The sequence below is a fragment of the Thamnophis elegans genome, chromosome Z (genome assembly GCF_009769535.1).
Source record: "Thamnophis elegans isolate rThaEle1 chromosome Z, rThaEle1.pri, whole genome shotgun sequence".
NCBI classification, from domain to species: Eukaryota; Metazoa; Chordata; class Lepidosauria; order Squamata; family Colubridae; genus Thamnophis; species Thamnophis elegans.
Window position 1 is genome coordinate 118,222,741 of NC_045558.1, and position 17,734 is coordinate 118,240,474.

At 41.0% G+C, this 17,734-nt stretch overlaps 1 protein-coding gene across 1 annotated transcript; it reads right to left on the minus strand.

The window, feature by feature from the left end:
• Positions 1-992: 992 nt before the first annotated feature.
• LOC116522546 (leukocyte-associated immunoglobulin-like receptor 2) lies at positions 993-17,164 on the minus strand. The gene is made up of 7 exons (XM_032237506.1): positions 17,007-17,164; positions 16,859-16,894; positions 9,769-10,062; positions 6,393-6,449; positions 5,861-5,917; positions 3,035-3,130; positions 993-1,987 (listed from the first exon to the last, which is right to left on the minus strand). Exons 1-7 carry the CDS (start codon positions 17,032-17,034, stop codon positions 1,959-1,961), a joined length of 597 nt encoding a protein of 198 aa, XP_032093397.1. The 5' UTR covers positions 17,035-17,164; the 3' UTR covers positions 993-1,958.
• Between the last annotated feature and the right edge of the window lie 570 nt (positions 17,165-17,734).

Sequence of the window (17,734 nt, forward strand, 5' to 3'; positions counted from 1 at the left end):
ACGATCAAATATTTTCTCAATCCTTTGAAAAAGCTCCATTCTGTTTAGGTTCTCCTCACTTCCATCTTATGTTGCATCTGTGTTTAATCAATCTCTTTTTTAGTCCAATCTTCCAAGTCACAATTTTAAATGTTTCATTAATAGTCAGTAGTCAACAATTTAAATTTACCAGGAAGTTATCCACGCCTCTTCAAATTGCCTTAGATGTGGGGGCTTTTCCAGTCAGGGCGGGAGGAGGAGGCGGCGGCGGTTGAACCCTCTGCATATCGGCTGTGGACTATTCCGAGAGCTCAGCGGCTCTGGCTTCATCCACGGCCTGCTGCAGGGTGACCTCCGGTCGAGCCAGCAGACGGCGTCTTAGGCAAGGGTCCTTTACACCGCAGATGAACTGCTCCACCAAGTTATCATCCATGTCCGCAAATTCACACTGGATCGCTGCCACGCACAGAGACTGTAGGAATTGGCTGACAGTCTCTGCTGGTTTTTGTACGTATTGGCAAAATGTGTAGCCGCGGGTGATCCGAGAGGGAGTGGGAGCATAGTGGTTCCTCACTTTGGTCATTAATGTCTCCCAGGTTAATTAATAGAGGGGCAAAGGAGAGGCTAGGGCTCTAGCGGAGATGAACATCGCCGGACCACAGCAGCTGAGGAAAAAACTGCACTTCTCCTCAGGCGGCAAATTGTGGTTATTTGAGGCGATTAGGTAGCACTTGAAGCGCTCCAGGAACCCGGCCCATGACTTGCCAGAGGTTCCAAATTGGGCGAATGGAGGCAGGGCTGCCATCTCGAGTCTCGTGAGGCGAGGAAGCGAAGCAAAAAAATAGAAGGAAAAAAGTTTAGCGAATCTTCACGGCCTCGCGGTTGACAGTCTTCTCGCTCGTCCTAGGTAGCCGTTTAGTGGAATCGCCAGTATCCCACCCTCGTTGCCAGTTTTTAAGATCGACGGAAGGACAAGATAGGAGCCAGGACTGTAGAACGATCGACAGCTTTATTACAGGTTAGAACTATGTACAAGGCGATTCAGCACCTTCCCTACTTGACAGCTATTTATACGGAGCTGTCAAGCAGGGAAAGCCAATAAGTGCGCCCCTAGTGGCCCACGCTTAGCCAAGCCGCATCTTAGCCAATCAGGGCGCAGCTTGGCTTGTTGTTAGCCTCTAGGTCGTAAGTTGAGGACTTTCTGAGGCCTCAACACTGCTGCTCCTCGTCTTCAGATGTGGGGGCTTTTCCAGTCAGGGAGGAGATATGTGGCTCTCCTCAACCAGCCAGGTAGTCCCACCTTACTTCAGTAGCGCTTCAGGGTGACTATTGTCCGAAATGTGACCCTCCAACAGAGAGAGGTCGGAGCTGACAGCAGGGTTTGCAGATCAGGCTTCCGAGGGCATCGAAAGTACAATCGGAAGTGGTGAAGAAATATTTGTATTTATTAGTTTGTCAAACATGGACAAGATAGAAGGCATAAATATAAACATGGGTAGAAATGAATACAAATTGATGGGGACAGTAGGACAGGGACATTAGGCAGGCTAGCACACTTACGCATGCACCCTTTACGGACCTCTGAGGAATGGGGTAAGGTCCACAGTAGACAGTTGAAGGTTGAAGCTTACTTCACTGTCCGAAGTAACATAGTCAAGACCATTCTGATGACCTCATTTCTGGAGCCCCCAGTATATTCCGGTGCTTAGATTTGGCATCCATAATTACACATCAGTGGGGAAATAGTAGTAAGCCATTCTTGTATTCATCTCAGGAGTCATCCCCTCAAAGTCTTTTTTGTATTTTTGACCACTGGTGCATATCAGTAAAGTTCGGAGCTTTGCCTAGGATTGGTTGCCTGTTGGGTTTTCTGTGTATTTTTGACCACTGGTGCATATCAGTAAAGTTCGGAGCTTTGCCTAGGATTGGTTGCCTGTTGGGTTTTCTGTGGCTGGTGATTCAAAATAACAGAGGAGACTTCATCCAGATGTTCTCCTGCATCCGAGGTCTAGAAAGAAGAAGAAAGGCTGAAAAGTCATACTTTCCTTCTCTGTTGCAATACAAGCACATGAGGTGATATAATGGTGGGTGGGAATGAGCTTGCAAGGGGAAGAGAAGCTGCCTAGGGAACGAGCAGATAAAAGGAGAAGGAGTCTGCACCTGAACAATGGGCCGAGAAAGAAGCTTAGAAAGGATCCATGCTAACTTCTCAGATGGTAAAAAGAGAAAGTGGGTGCTTTGTACTTTGAGATTTGCAAGGCTGATGTAAGCCTCTCAAGTACTAAGCTCCTTCTGAAAGCACAAATCTCCCGGCATCTCTGGGGCAGATCCTTTCTATGGATTCAGTGGTGGGATTCAAATATTTTACTACTGTTTTTGTGGGCATGGCTTGGTGGGCGTGGCAGGGGAAGGATACTGCAAAATCCCCATTCCCTCCCAATAAGCTGGGACTCGGGAGGCAGAGAATAGATGGGGCCAGTCAGAGATGGTATATTTACCAGTTCTCCGAAATACTCAAAATTTCTGCTACCAATTCCCCAGAACTGGTCAGAACCTGCTGAATACCAGGTCTGCTATGATTCTTTCACAAATTCATAGATTTCATAGCTTCTTTCTGTGGGGAAAAATCTTTAACTTCTTTAAGGCAGCCTATGTTCATCTCCTACTTTCCTTTTTCTTAATTCTCTTTCACTCTGCAATTCGGGAAAGTAAAGAGATATACAAGACTTTTCTCTTGGATTATAAAAAATCTTCCTGGGCCAATATTAAATGTTCTCTAATTTTGTCACCTATTCCTAGCAAACTTCAAGTTTCCCTTTAAACCACAGGGTCTAAAAATGTGCTTTATTTATCTCTCAGATACTAATGTCCATTATCTTTTATGGAGAACCTTTTTTATGCTGCTCTGTGAAGCTTTTTTATGCTTTTGTGTGAAAATGAAAGCAACGCAGTCATTACATGAGGCTTATAGACCATAGTTAGTATACTAAGTGTTTAGAATACTATTTATCCACTTTTCTCTAACCATGTTTACTACAATATTATCTCCACTTACTTTTTCTTCTTTTGTACCATACCGTGACCAGTAGTGACAAGACAAGCAGGAAAAGACTCACAGCCAAACGTACCCATATGTATGTGTTAATAATACCTGTAAAGCCAAAATATTTGCATTTTATTTTTCATTTTTCACTTCAAACAGCCCTACTTTCTCTGAGTTTCAGTATCGAATCCAAAAAACAATGGCTACTATAGATTAACATGACTCTTCTACAATGTTTATAAGATACAGTAAATGATTTTTGTAAAATTACATCATTCTTCTTATTAACTGTTCTGAATATTATAGCTCTGCCAACTAAGTCATTATGTCCTGGTTTGATTTTATAGGAGAATATAAATATGATATGTCCTCATTAATGGATAAATTAGGATGAGAAACATGATGCTATTTAGATATAGCTGAAATAAGCTTTTGACACGAAAGTGTCATCAACATATCTAAGCTAGACCCAAACACGGGCTTAGATATGTTGATGACACTTTTGTGATTTGGCCACACGGGAAAGAAAAACTAAACAACTTCCTCACACATTCAACTGCCCACACCCCAAAATACAATTTACTATGGAAATAGGAACAAACAAACAACTTCCCTTTCTAGATGTCCTAATCTACAAAAAAACCAATGGCTCCCTAGGACACACCATCTACCAGAAAAAAACACACACCAACCGCTACTTAAATGCACAATCCCATCACCACCCTGCACAGATCAACTCTGTAGCCAAGACCCTCATCTCCAGAACCAAACGCCTAGCCGACAAAGACCACCTGAAAACTGAATTACACACTCTCACAAACGTATTAATCTCCAATGGATTCCAAAGAAAAACAGTTACCAACCTAATCCAAAGGGAGTCTCCCCCCAAAAACCGAGACACAGAACAGGACAACGGCATTGTCCTCCTCCCTTACATCAAAGGCACCACAGATAAAATCAGCAAAATTCTCCACAAACACAATATCAAGACAGCCTTCAACACCCACCAAAAAATAGCCAACATCTTAAGAAACCCCAAAGACAAAATCCAGCTAGAAAACCAAGGAGTCTGGTTGTAAGTTGAGGACTACCTATAAATCCAGGAAATGGAAAATCAGAGAGCACGAAGAAGCGCGTAGGTGCAGGGATGAAGGGGAAAACAAGACCATCCAGTTATTCAGCCATGAAAAGAGAAGTACGAAGGAGAACTTCTCAAATGCCATGAAGGGACATCCCACAGAAGAAAGTCAAAACTTGTTCCTTTCTTTCCAAAGTACAAGACATAGAATAATGGAGCTAAGTTATAGTAAGAGAAAGTTTGAGTGAAAGTTACCGGTAGTAAGAACTTCCTAACAATAAGAACCCTTCAGCAGTGAAAACAGTGAGGTGCTGGGACCTCCTTCATTGGGTATAAGCTGACAGTCATTTCCCTGGGATAATTTAATATAATTCCTGCCAGTGGTGTGGAAAAAGAAAATATGCACCACTACAATAGAAGCCCTGCTCCTTTGTGTGTGTGTCTGTGTGTGTGTTTGTTTGTTTGTGTGTGTGTGAGAGAGAGAGGGGGGCGAATGCAAAGAAAGGAGTAGGGCTTTGATAGCATTGTTGCATCACCCTCTTTCCTTTTTTGACCACTCCCTGAAAGCAACCCTGATTTCAGTCCAGAGCAAGTGCTTGGAGTCCAGGCCCCAAGTGGAATTTTTCAACTCTGGAATGCTCTGATTCAAAATTCACTCCAAATCACAGTCATAAGAATTCTTTGCAAAGATTAAAAGAAAGCTAATCTGAAGAGGACAATCCAAATTGGTAGGAGATGGATATGAAAAATCAACATTAAGAATATTGAAAATCCATGTAATACATTTAAGGAATAAAAACCAGGGTCAAATATACAGTAGATTAGAGTAAGCAGAAATAGAATTCCATCCACCATTAAATCTGCAAAAAGATCCATAATATCAGGTGTCTTTATCTGGTTTTCCATTTCCATCCTATTTTCTGTAAGATCTCCACACGCTGGAAAGCAACCACAAATAATTGCCTTGGGGCCAGCCAGGTTCTGTGTCTACAATTTTAGCAATGCAGCCAAACAAAGCAATATTCCTTAACATGTAGGCCCAAGAAACACAATTAGAAAAAAAAAGAGTGACTGAAAATTATCAGTATCCTTCCCCTGCCACACCCACAGACCTGGTAGTAAAAAAAATTGAATTTCATCACTGCATTGTCCCCATGTGCTACTTGGGAAGTGGGCATCTTTTGATTAGAGGAACCATCATGGTGGCTATTTTGAGAAGAAGAAAGCTCTCAAAGCTGTCATCATGGTCTTTGCCCAAAGCATCCTTCTGCTTTTCCAGACATGCTCACTTAACCCCCAAAGCTGCTGCTCTCTTGGTGGCTGAGCACCAGTCTCTACCTCTGGAAAGTCTTCCACCAGGGGTTTTTGAGTGGAGGGATTATACAATCATTAAAAAACTCCATATGTCTCATTGATTGGAGGCAAGAAATTGGAAATCGTATTCGTTTTGGCCTATATCCTCAAAACCCAGATCTGAACAATTTTATCTCTCTTTATCACAATCCTCAGAGCATCCTTGAAGATGTTCATCAGGCCCCTCCCTTCCACAAAGGAGTGGTTCAAGATCTGTGTTCTTGGTCCCAAGGATAATTAACCAAAGTTAAACCTAACTATGCTTAGTAGGTTGCAGCTGCTAAGTTTCTCATTGGTTCAACAGGTTATGTCAATGGGGTCTGGAGAAAGACAGTCCCCTTTCTTATTTATGAAGGACAAAAATCGGACCTTTTCTTAGCCCCTGGGACTCTAGAGGGGATTCCCACCTGAACTACTGGACCCTCCGGGTATCGTCTTCATGGTGGGAGTCATCATCTCTGGATCTAAAAACAATCAGGATTCAAGAAAGAAATTCATTTATTCCTCTATATTTCATCAATATTTCTTGTGAAATCACTTAGCAAATACACATTGATAACACATCTCCATTTATTGGCAAAGAAAAGGGAACCCCCCCCCATAAAACAATGAGGATGGAAGCCCAGCACCACTCTACACAAAACATATGACCCTCCCCCCTCCAATGAACAACAACAGTGAGTTAACGTAACCTGCCACCAGCTATTTCCAAACAAGAGAGGAATAAAGGAATAAAAGGAATAAAAATCAGGGTCAAATATACAGTAGATTAGAGTAAGCAGAAATAGAATTCCATCCACCATTGAAGATGCTACGTTTCTCATTGGATCAACAGGTTTTGTCAGTGGCGGCTGGAGAAAGACAGTCCCCTTTCTTATTTATGAAGGACAAAAATCAGACCTTTTCTTAGCCCCTGGGACTCTATGGGGGGATTCTCACCTGAACCACTGGACCCTCCGGGTATCGTCTTCATGGTGGGATTCATCATCTCAGTATCTAAAAAGAAGAAGGATTCAAGAAAGAAATTCATTTATTCCTCTATATTTCAACAATATTTATTGTGAAATCTCTTAGCAAATACACATTTACAACACATCTTCATTTATTGGCAAAGAAAGGAGACCCCCCCCACATAAAACAATGAGGATGGAAGCCCAGCACCACTCTACACAAAACATAAGACCCTCCTCCCTCCAATGAACAACAACAGTGAATTAACGTAACCCGCCACCAGCTGTTTTCCAACAAGAGAGGCTCGTTCTGCTCTGGGCACACTGCCACACCATGGGACTCGATCTCAAGTTGGTCTCATGATCAACTTCAGAGGACAAACAGAGCCCACCAGTAAAAGTCCTTGCAGATCCTGTCTTGACCAAGTCCCTTCTCCTCTCTCTCTGCATAAAGGAATACTCACATTGCTAATAATCCTGCCTCTTCTGTGTTTCCAATTTCAGCAACTGCTGTCAAGGAATCACTTTAAAATATTATCATCCAAATTTTATGCTCATTTTCTGATCTTTGGCTAAACAAGGTCAGCAGTTGCTGTCAATGGATATGATTATCATCCAAATCTTATGCTTAACCTCAACAATCACTGCAAGCATCACCATTGGAGCAATATCCTTCAGTGTTTACAATTGTCAAAGGTGTGGAATGAGTTTGACCTGGACAAGACCAATAATAATTTCTGAGTTTATCCTCAGAAACGGAACAACTAAAGGCAAAATCAGAACTCTTTCTGTGTTTGGAAGCATATTTTTCTTTACGAAGAGTGGTTAGTTCTTTTTGGAAGAAATAATTTCCATCAGGAGAACTTAACCAGAGAATAGACCTGCAATAATATCCATTTTGTTGCTATATATTACCATTACTGCATTTCACCAACCTCTCGTTTATTCAAGGTTGGTGCAGGAGGCTTTCCTGGCCCAAAAGAGGACATGGTGGGACCTGGATGGCCTCCTGCACCAATCTAAAAGCCAAAATGGGGCACAGGGGGGGTGCATGTCCCCATCCCCCCTGCACCCCATTTTGGGTCTGGAAGTCCTCCTGCACCAACCTGGAACCAAAAATGGGGCACAAGGGTGCTGCACAAGCCCCCAAATGTGATGCAAGCAGCCCCTCATGCAATACAAGCACATGAGGTGATATAATGGTGGGTGGGAATGAGCTTGCAAGGGGAAGAGAAGCTGCCTAGGGAACAAGCAGATAAAAGGAGGGGGAGTCTGCAGCTGAACAATGGGCCAAGAAAGAAGCTTAGAAAGGATCCTTGCTAACTTTTCAGGTGGTTAAAATAAACAGTGGGTGCTTTGAACTGAGATTTGCATGGCTGATGCCAGCCTCCCAAGTACTAAGCTCCCTCTGAAAGCACAAATCTCCTGGCATCTCATTTTACCATCAGAGGAGTTATGGCAGATAGCAATAGCAATAGCACTTAGACTTAAATACAGCTTCATCTATCCTCTCTAAGTGGTTTACAGAGTCAGCATATTTCCCCCAACAATTTTGGTCCTTATTTTGCCCACCTCAGAAGGATGGAAATCTGAGTCAAACTTGACTTCTCCAGATCCTTTCTAAGATCCTTTCTTTTCCTGTTGTTCAACTTCAGGCTGCTCACACTTTTACTTGATCATCCCCCGGATAAGATCTCTTTCCCTTTTCTCATTACATTTCAAAGAAGGACTGGGAAACGTATTCCCTTAAGACCTTGAAAAGCAAAAGATTATTCTCAAATTTCATTGCAGGAGAGACCTTTGAAATAAATACCTTGACCGAGGACTTCTGGGAAAGAATGGCAAACTGAAGATGGGGTCAACCCCATCCAGAACCAAAGATGTTAAAGAATGTGGTAAGTTATTAAAATTGTTTATATATATGTATGTATGTATGTATGTATGTATGTATGTATGTATGTATGTATGTATGTAATTATATTACATGGTGGAACCGGCAAAATCATTCCTCAACAATGGCCAATATCTATTTGTCTCCAGGATATTGACTTCAACTCATCCCCAGTTGGTGAGAGCTACAAGTCACCTATTTCAATAGTAAAGTGATGGTTTCCTCTGATTCTGATCCCAGCTATGGAAAGGTGGTGAAGAAGTAAAGTCACTTTGGCTTTGCTTATCTTTATTTTATTTTTTAACAAATTTATGTAGCCACCCAACTTACACATGGGTAACTTAGATGGTTTACAAAAATTAATCTTTGCCTTCAAATGATAGGGAACAAGAGCAGTAGGGTAGATTAGACATCAGCAACAGGATAGCAAATTCATGCCAGTACAATTTCCTGCTGGCTTAAAGACAGATGGAGAGATCTAAACTATAACACATTCCCTTAAACTTGCAGGGATGAACAAATCCATGCAAATTTCTGTTTTTCTTCCCTCACTTTGTGGGGATGAGGGCAGGGGAAGGACATATATAGCAGCAGCCACATTTAAGAAAGCTTCTTAATTAATCTCTGGATACTACAGGCTAAGATGGGTGCCAGAAAGCAGTGGCGTTGGCACTGATAATGTTACCTAGTTTGGTAATGAAGCGTCTGCAAGAAAATAACCAAGCTCACAGAGCACCAGTTTAACCTTGAGCTACAAATATTCTCATCTATTGATAATTCTGTCATGCCTTTCATACATTGTCCTGCCTTGATCCTGAAATTTAGAAGGCATTATTTCTACTCTCCCATGGAGATATTGAGGTGGTTGGAAAAATGAGGAATAAACACTTGACCTGCCGAGCTTGGCTGAACAGGAGGCTCCACTCTGGAATGATCTCTCGAGAGCTTGGCAGGAAACAGCCTTGGGGAGAAAATGGCAATTTCCATTCCTTCTGCATTTTGGGGGAATGCAGACTTTGGTTTCCATTTATAGGTGGAGGAAATACAGGTGGTCCTTGACTTCTGATCACAATTGAACCCAAATTTCTGTTGCTGAGACATTTGATAGGTGAGTTTTGCCCCATTTTAAGACCTTTCTTTCCACAGTTGTTAAGTAAACCACTGCAGTTGTTAAGATAGTACTGTGGTTGTCAATTGAACCTGGTTCCCCATTGACTTTGCTTGTCAGAAGATCACAAAAGGGGATCACATGACCCCGGGAACACTGTGATTGTCATAAATATGAATAAGTTGCCAAGCCTCTGAATTTTGACCATGAGGATAAAGCAGTGGTCATAAGTGTGAAAAGCGGTCATAAGTCACTTTTTCAATTCTGTTGTAACGTCAGATGGTCACTAAACAAACTGTTGTAAATTGAGGTCTACTTGTAGTTAGGTTAGTCTCATGGATGAAAGCAGCACAGAAAAGGACTTACTTCGCACAAAGATATAAACTGGCTTGCTGTAGGATGACCAAGTTTGATATATACGATACATACATTCGTATCTTCCCTGATGTGATTCTTGGACATTGGAAATATGAAATTCAACCTCATTGTCCTCGGTATCAGCTTCAGCTATGAATCTATTATTATCTTTCCTTAGATAGAAAGTGGATTTCTCTTTTGCGTTCCAATCCCTCTTACAACTGATGATTATATTCTCTCCCACAGCAACCACGTTACTGGGATTGACCGAGATGGAAGGTGCGGGATAAAGTTGACGTTGCCCTGGATAAGAGGAGAAGATGAAAGAGTTGTAATATGGATAACCTGAAAGCAGTTGTTTGTGTAAGAGATTGGTAGGTTGTACTTTTAGCCAACAAACAATATTTAATGTGATATATGAGAGCTATATATGAAATTGTGCTAAACCTGAAACAGCATCAACATTTTCCTTGCTCAATGACTCACACTCACATGAATGAAGAGGGAATGTGTGTGCGTGCGAGAGAGAGAGAGGGAGAGAGAGAGAGAGAGAGAGAATGAATGGCTGCACTAATGCAAGATACTGTAGTTGTCTGAAAAGAAAAATAATTTGGGCCCCTCTGGTTCCAGGAGTTGATCCCAATGGATTGAGGGATTCCCCCCACCCCATCCTTTGGAAGGGATACCATCTCCCACCTTGGTTTGGAGAACAAGGGCAGAGTTATTTCACGTGAGATTTTTAAAAAAAATTGATGAGAGGGGAAATATTCAAGAAGGCAAGAGACGAACCATTACAATACAAGGGAAAATAATAGGTGGTCTTGAAGCAGGTTCCTAGGAGAGTGAGAGACCTACAGAAACAATATCAATTATTGACTGTGATGCTGATTAAATGTAATGTAAACTACAGATGGCTGATACCTGAGAGAATACAATTGGAATGACAAAAGATACAGACTGGATTCACTAGACAAAGCAATGGAATTTTATGATCACCATTTTAGCACAAATGAGAGACAGGAAATGAGGGGAAAAATAGAATATAAAAGTCAAGAAGAATTAACAACAGAAGAAAAACTTTAGGAGTATAAAAGACTTGAATCAGAGCTACAAAAACAACTGCAAAAAGTAAATGGAAATGTAAAAAATCAAATGGAAATAATTAAATATAAATTAAGTATAATGGAGAAAGAAGAATCAGCACAATGAATTAAAAGATCAAAACAAAATTTCTTTGAAAACGCGAATGAACCAGGAAGATGGCTAGCATATAAGTTGAAAAAGAGAAAGAGAAGAATCTGGTAACTAAACTACAAGATGAGAAGAAGACATTACAGTATCAAAATGAAAGTAAAAGAAATAATCCAGGAGTTCTATAGGGAGCTATATGACCAAGAAAAAGTTTCAGAGGAAAAAAATTATGCAATACTTGAAAAAAGCCCAATTGCCAAAAGTTCCTGAAACGGTGAAGACTAAATGAAAGAATAATGATGATGGAACAAGTAGAGGCGATTAAAAGAGAAAAGAATAACAAAACACCAGGACCAAATGGATTACCAGTAGAAGTTTATAAAAATCTAAAAGATACATTAAGCTTATCAATGTTAGAGGTGAATAATGAAGTATTGTTAGAAACTAAGATACCACATAGATGGATGGAAGTAAACATTACCTTAATTCCGAAAGAGGACTCAGATAAAGAATTACAGGCCAATATCCTTATTAAATGCAGATTATAAATTATTTGTTTCAATAATAGTTGAAAGTCTCAAGAGATTTTTAAACAAGTTTATACACTCAGATCAGTGAAGTGCGGTGAGGTTTATGGCTGGTGAGGCAAGCGGGCAAAAGCGGCACTACCGCCCCGGCGCTATGTCCGACATAGAAGTGGGACACCATGTCTGACATAGAGGCGTCCCGCCTCTATGTCGGACATAGCGCCGGGGCGGCAGGGCGGCTTTTGCCTGCTTTCAAGAGGCAAAAGCTGCCCTGCCGCTAACTTTACTCCAGTCATGTAATGCGTTGATTCTGCTAAAACATTCAATTGCTGTTATTTTTACAATGGGTTAATGTTAACAGAAGTATCACCGGCTAAATAAGAAATGTGAGCTATATGTAGAATAATCTGTTCCAAAACACTTGAAGGAACTTCAACTGTTTGCTTAAAAAAATCATGTCTTCTTTGTGGGATATTGGAAAGATTCCTGACAGCAAGTTAATGTGTCTTAAAACTTCATGGCGACTTCCTGTTTTCCATATCAAGTAGTGAAATAATCTTTCATTTGCCTAGGGCTGAATAAGATGTATGAACATGAAGCAAAGGGGCTTCATTTTATTATAAAGTATAAATCAAGGGACATTGGTTTGGCTCAATCAACTAATCTATGATTTGTTTTTGGCTTAACCTATTGTATGAACACAGCAATTGTGATCTATAAATCCATAGTTTAGAACTGATCATGATTTGTAAACAAGATGTGTTACATTAGTATATTAGGCTAAGTAACCATATTTTTTTCCTTTTTTTAAAAATTCAAGGGATAAAATACAAACTCACAGAAAATAACCAAGAACAGAACAAAACTAAACAGGACAAAATTGTTTGGGGGAGGGGGCATGATTTTGTTCTTTGATTTGGCAGATATGCCATCTTAGCAAAACGTTTCAAAAACCAATCCTTAAACCTAAATCAAAGTTTGCCGGTGGGCCTGAAGAAATATTATCTGTTACTGATATGGATTAGAACTAGTTAAGCCTTCCTTGAAAGGTAGGAAAACCAAGTTTCTTAAGCATTTTGAAGCAAATATCATTTAAAGGTCTTACTTAACTCCAAGTGATCTTTTGTATATTGGGGAGGTAAGCAGGCTAAAAACAATTCAGTCTTTTATTTCCTATCAATTCTGGTGCAAGGCGATGGTTTAACCCCCCCCCCCCCAACACACACACACCAATAGCGCAGAGGCTGAGGAAAATGAGACCGGAGAATAGAGCTGCTCATTTTTCCACAACCTGGAGGGACAGAGGAAACGAGGTGAGGCGGCCTCAGGTGACAGTCTTTTGGAGGCGTCGCTTCTCGGGTCGAGCCCAGGTGCGTCTGTAACAAAGCCCATGGTAATGTGGTTGCCACCGCAGCGCTGGCTGTCTGGTAACCGGGTCCTGCCCCTTTAAGCCGCCGGAGGGTGGGACGGAGGCGAAGAAATCCTTTCCACCCCAACCTCCGCTGGTTCCTCCGGCGCTCCAGCGGATTGCTGGGTCCTGGAGCCGTCAACCTTTTCTTTTCCTCATTTCGCGTGCTCACCCATCCAATGCGGGTGGCGGAGGGGAAGGAGTCTTTGGTGGCTGCAGCAGCAGCAGCAGCAGCAGCAGAAGTGGCGGCGGCTGGAGTGCAAATCTGGGCAGCCTGCTCTGGCTCTCCCTTCCCCGAGCATGTCCCGTTGCTGCTGGCACCAGTTTTGGTGAATCCGGCTGGGTGGCGAAACATGAATGGCAACCGGGCCGGCGTGCACTTTAAAGTGCCGGTATGCCTTCCGGGCCGGCCAACCCGCTGAATGGCCGGCCCGGAAGGCATGCCGGCACTTTAGAGTGCCAGCCAGATTGGCCGAAATTCAGCAAAACATGTTTTCCTGAATGGCGGCCGAGCTGGCCGGCACTTTAAAGTGCTGGCATGCCTTCCGGGTGAGCCATTCAGCATGTCCAGCTGAATGGCCAGCCCAGAAGGCATACCGGCACTTTAAAGTGCCGGCCAGCTCGGCCTCCATTCAGCAAAACAAGGCCTGGTTTGTGGCCGGGCAGCACGCTTGCACTTTAAAGTGCATGCTGCCCGGCCACAAGCCAGGACTTGTTTCGCTCTATGGTGCGCTGAGGCGGCATGGCTTTAAAAAATAAAAAATAAAATAAAAAATAAAAAAATAAAAAATGAAAAAAAAATGAAAAATGAAAAATTAAAATAGATGTGCCAGCCCGCGCGCCAGCATAGGCTGGTAAAAAAAATGCACATACACATACACATAATAAAAACAAATTACAATTACTTACATTACAAATAAATTGAATTCCTCCCCCCTGCCCCTTCACTCTGACCCACATACCTTCCAGCTGTGTCAAAAATGCAAATTTGATCTAGCCAGGGCCAGGCAGGCTAGGACAGTTGCTGCTAGAGCCACTACGTGGATGACTGCTTAGATGTTTTAAAATAGCCTCTAAACAAAGTGTCCTCTGTAGGAGGAGGCGGGAGAATCACGTGCCTCATTTGCATAAGGAATTTTTTGCTTTTTAACCCTTGGTTAACTCTTAAAAGGCGAAAAATTCCTTATGCAAATGAGGCCCATAGTTCCCTAGCCTCCTCCTACAGATAGAACTAAGCAGACTCAGAGTCACTGTGACTTGGAGTCTGGGAGCAACTACCTTGGCCTTTTTAATTATCTTAAAAATTGTTTCCTTTTCCTCAGGAGACTGGTGAGGCCCCGCCTCCCCTGCCTCTAATGACTGCACGTCACTGACTCGGTTATAAACGGCTTTCTATCAAAAAGACAAATTAAAAATGTGAGAATTATCTTAGATACTTCGGAGTATTATAAACGCATTCCGAAAAACAATTGGTGTTGATGGTTCTAGATGCCCAGAGAGCATTTGATAATGTAAACTAGTAATTCATGATGCAACAATTAAAATGTTTGGACTTTGATGAAAAATTTATAAATACGATCAAGACAATGTATTGTATTTTTCAGATTATAAGAGGCACCTTTTCCTCCCCAAAAGAGGGAGAAAATCTGGGTGCATCTTATACACTGAATACAGCATTTTGGCCTCCTGAAACCCTGCCCGTTCACAAAAATGGATGTGCAGAGGGTTTGGGAGGCCTGCAAAGTGCTCCGGGGGGGGGAGGGCAAAAACGAGTGAAAATTGCCTTTTTTCTCATTTCCACCCCCTCCCAGTCCCCAGGAGCACTCTACAAGCCTCCCAAAGGCTATGCATGCCCTGTTTTTTTGCAAAAATTGGCTGTTTTTTGCTCATTTTTGCCCACCCAGCCCCTTGGAGCACTTTGCAGGCCTCTCAAACTCTCTGCATCCCCCGTTTTTCACAAAAAATGAGGCCTGCAGAGAGTTTGGGAGGCCTCCAAACTGAAAAAACTTTTTAAAAAAATTACCTCTTCAAAATCTTGGTGCATCTTATATTCCGAAAAATATGGTATGCAGCTCAAGGGGCAAAAGTGATTTTGAATGGGGACATGACAGGGAATTTTTATATAAAAAAAGACACTAGACAAGGAAGTCCATTGTCACCACTATTACTTATATTGACATTGAAAGTGTTAATTAGAAACATTAGGCAGGATCCAGAAATAAAAGGGATGGAAATAAAAATATAAGTTACAAACATTTGCAGATGACCTGATATTCATCTTAGAAGAACCATTAGAAATCGGCCCCAAACTAATAAGAAAAATAGAAGAATATGGAGAAGTTGCAGGACTGAAAATAAATGAATAAAAAACCAAAATAGTAGTTAAAAACTTTACAGAGAAACAGAAAAATGAACTGACAAAGAAAATAGATCTGATAGTAAAAATGGTGAAATATTTAGGAATTTACTTAAGAGCACGATGCACAACAATTAAAGAAGATAACTACATGAATTTAATGCAACAAATTAAATTGGATTTGAAGAAATGGAAGACCTTACAACTATCAATGGTAGGAAGAATAGCTACTATAAAAATGAATATATTGCCAAAGCTACTCTTTTTATTTCAAAGATTAGAGAAAAAATATTTTGAGGAACTGAATAAAAGAATTTTGAAATATATCTGGCAAGGGAAAAGAGCAAGAATAAGATTGAAAATGCCACAGGAGTCTTAAAGCAATGGTGGGGTTTGAGTTATCGTACTGGGAGCTGTATTACCAGGCATCTGTACTTATGTGAGTGAAAGAATGGATAAACCTGAGGCATAGAAGATTACTCTTGCTGGAGGGACATGATTTACAATTAGGTTGGCTTGCCTTTTTGTGGTACAGAAAAGAAACACAGGACATGGATATTTTCAAAGACACTATGTGAGGAATGCCCTATTCTTAGTGTGGGAAAAAGTTATAACTTTTAAATGCCAAAGGAGAACTTAAAACCAGGCAGAAATTGCAGAATCAAGGGCCCCACCTGCAAATACAGTCTAGATATGAGAAAGATGCCAAGACATAAAGAACCAACAGCACTTGATCGGATACTATTAGGGACAGATGAAAAATTAATAAAGAAACAATATAGTTACTTATTAAGCATTAAAATGGAAGATGAACAAGTGAAAGAAACAATGATAATATGGGCAAATTTTTTTGGGCTATACTATAGAACTAGACAAATGGCAAAAACTTTGGGATAGGACCTATAAAATGACAATGGCCACCTCATATAAGGAAACCTATAAAAGGTGGCATTTGCCACCAGCAAGGCTAGCAAAGATGTCTAAAAATATGTCTGCCAAATATTGGAAATGTAATCAGGCTCCAGGTACTTATTATCACATGTGGTGGACATGTGCGAAGGCAAAAAATTCTGGAGGAAAATACACATGTGGTTAGAAAAGATAATTAAGCAATATATAGATCTAAAGCCAGAAATATTCTTGTTAGGCATACTACCAGAAAGCTACAATAAAAGGGATACATATTTAATACATGTGTTTACAGCAGCAAGAATTGTATTTACACAATATTGGAAAAATATGAAAATATAATTCGTTAAATATTAAATTGTGCAGAGATGGATAGACTGACTTTAAAAATAAAACATAAAGCAGATACAGAATATTACTCAACATGAGATATGTTTTGCCAGTGGTAAGATATAAGAGGAAGAAATTAGAAGAAGATTATTACTGTATATAAGTAAAAAATGAATTATATGACTATAAATATAAATAAATTTACATGATTTTTGTTATTATAATTATGATTCTTACTGTTACTATTATTGTCAAAACATTTGTTATTTCTCCATATATAGCTAAAATATAAAAATAAATGGATTTGCTTTGGGGAGACCATGATATGTAATTCTCGTTTTACATCCATCCAATAGTTGTGTATCTAATGAGACTCACCTTCAGCCATCCATCTATGCTGAGTCAGCCACCATCCTGGGAAAAAAAATGATTCCATTAGTGTCAAAATACCTGACCAGTAGAAATTGACACGGCCCCATGTCTCCATCCCTACTGCTCCCATCTTCTGTTTACTGATAATACCAACCCAAGAACAGATTGAAAATGAGCCTCATGCTGGGATTTTTGTAGGCAGCAGAACTTCTGGCTCCCTAGGTCTTCTGAGTTGTCCTGTCCTGTCGCTCAGAGGAACAGATTGATGTTGAAATACAGCAGGAATTATGGAAAAGATCTTCTCCTGCACCCCCCCCCCCGAAAGCAGCTTAATTCAGACAAACATTTTCTTGTTCTGCCTGATGATTCTCTAAACTTCCAGTTGTGAAAGAAAGAAAATAGAGGAAATGACAACAATCTATGGGTGTGTTGAAATGGAGGAACTGAAGAATCGTTTGCAGGAGACCCAGAGTTTTAAGGCTCTGAGACATTCTCTTTGAAGTGGGGGGACAAGGAACCCCCCCCCAAGGTCCAGAAGGGCATTATCAAGTTTTTTCTCACATTGCCTAGCAGATGGAAAAAATAGAGCTAGAATCATAGAGTTGGAAGGGGCCTTGAAGGTCTTCTAGTCCAACACCTTGTCCGAAGTAGGACCATCCCGTACAAGTGGATATCAAATCTCTTCTTGGAAACCTCCAGTGATGGAGAACCCACAACTCCAGGAGACAAGCTGTTCCATTTATTGATTGTCATTTTTGGGAAATTTGTCTTTAGCTCCAGGTTAGATTTCTCTTTGATCAGCTTCCACTCATTGCTTTTTGCTCTACCCTCAGGTGCTTTGGAGAATGTTGATCCAATCTTCTCCATGAAAATCCCTCAGGT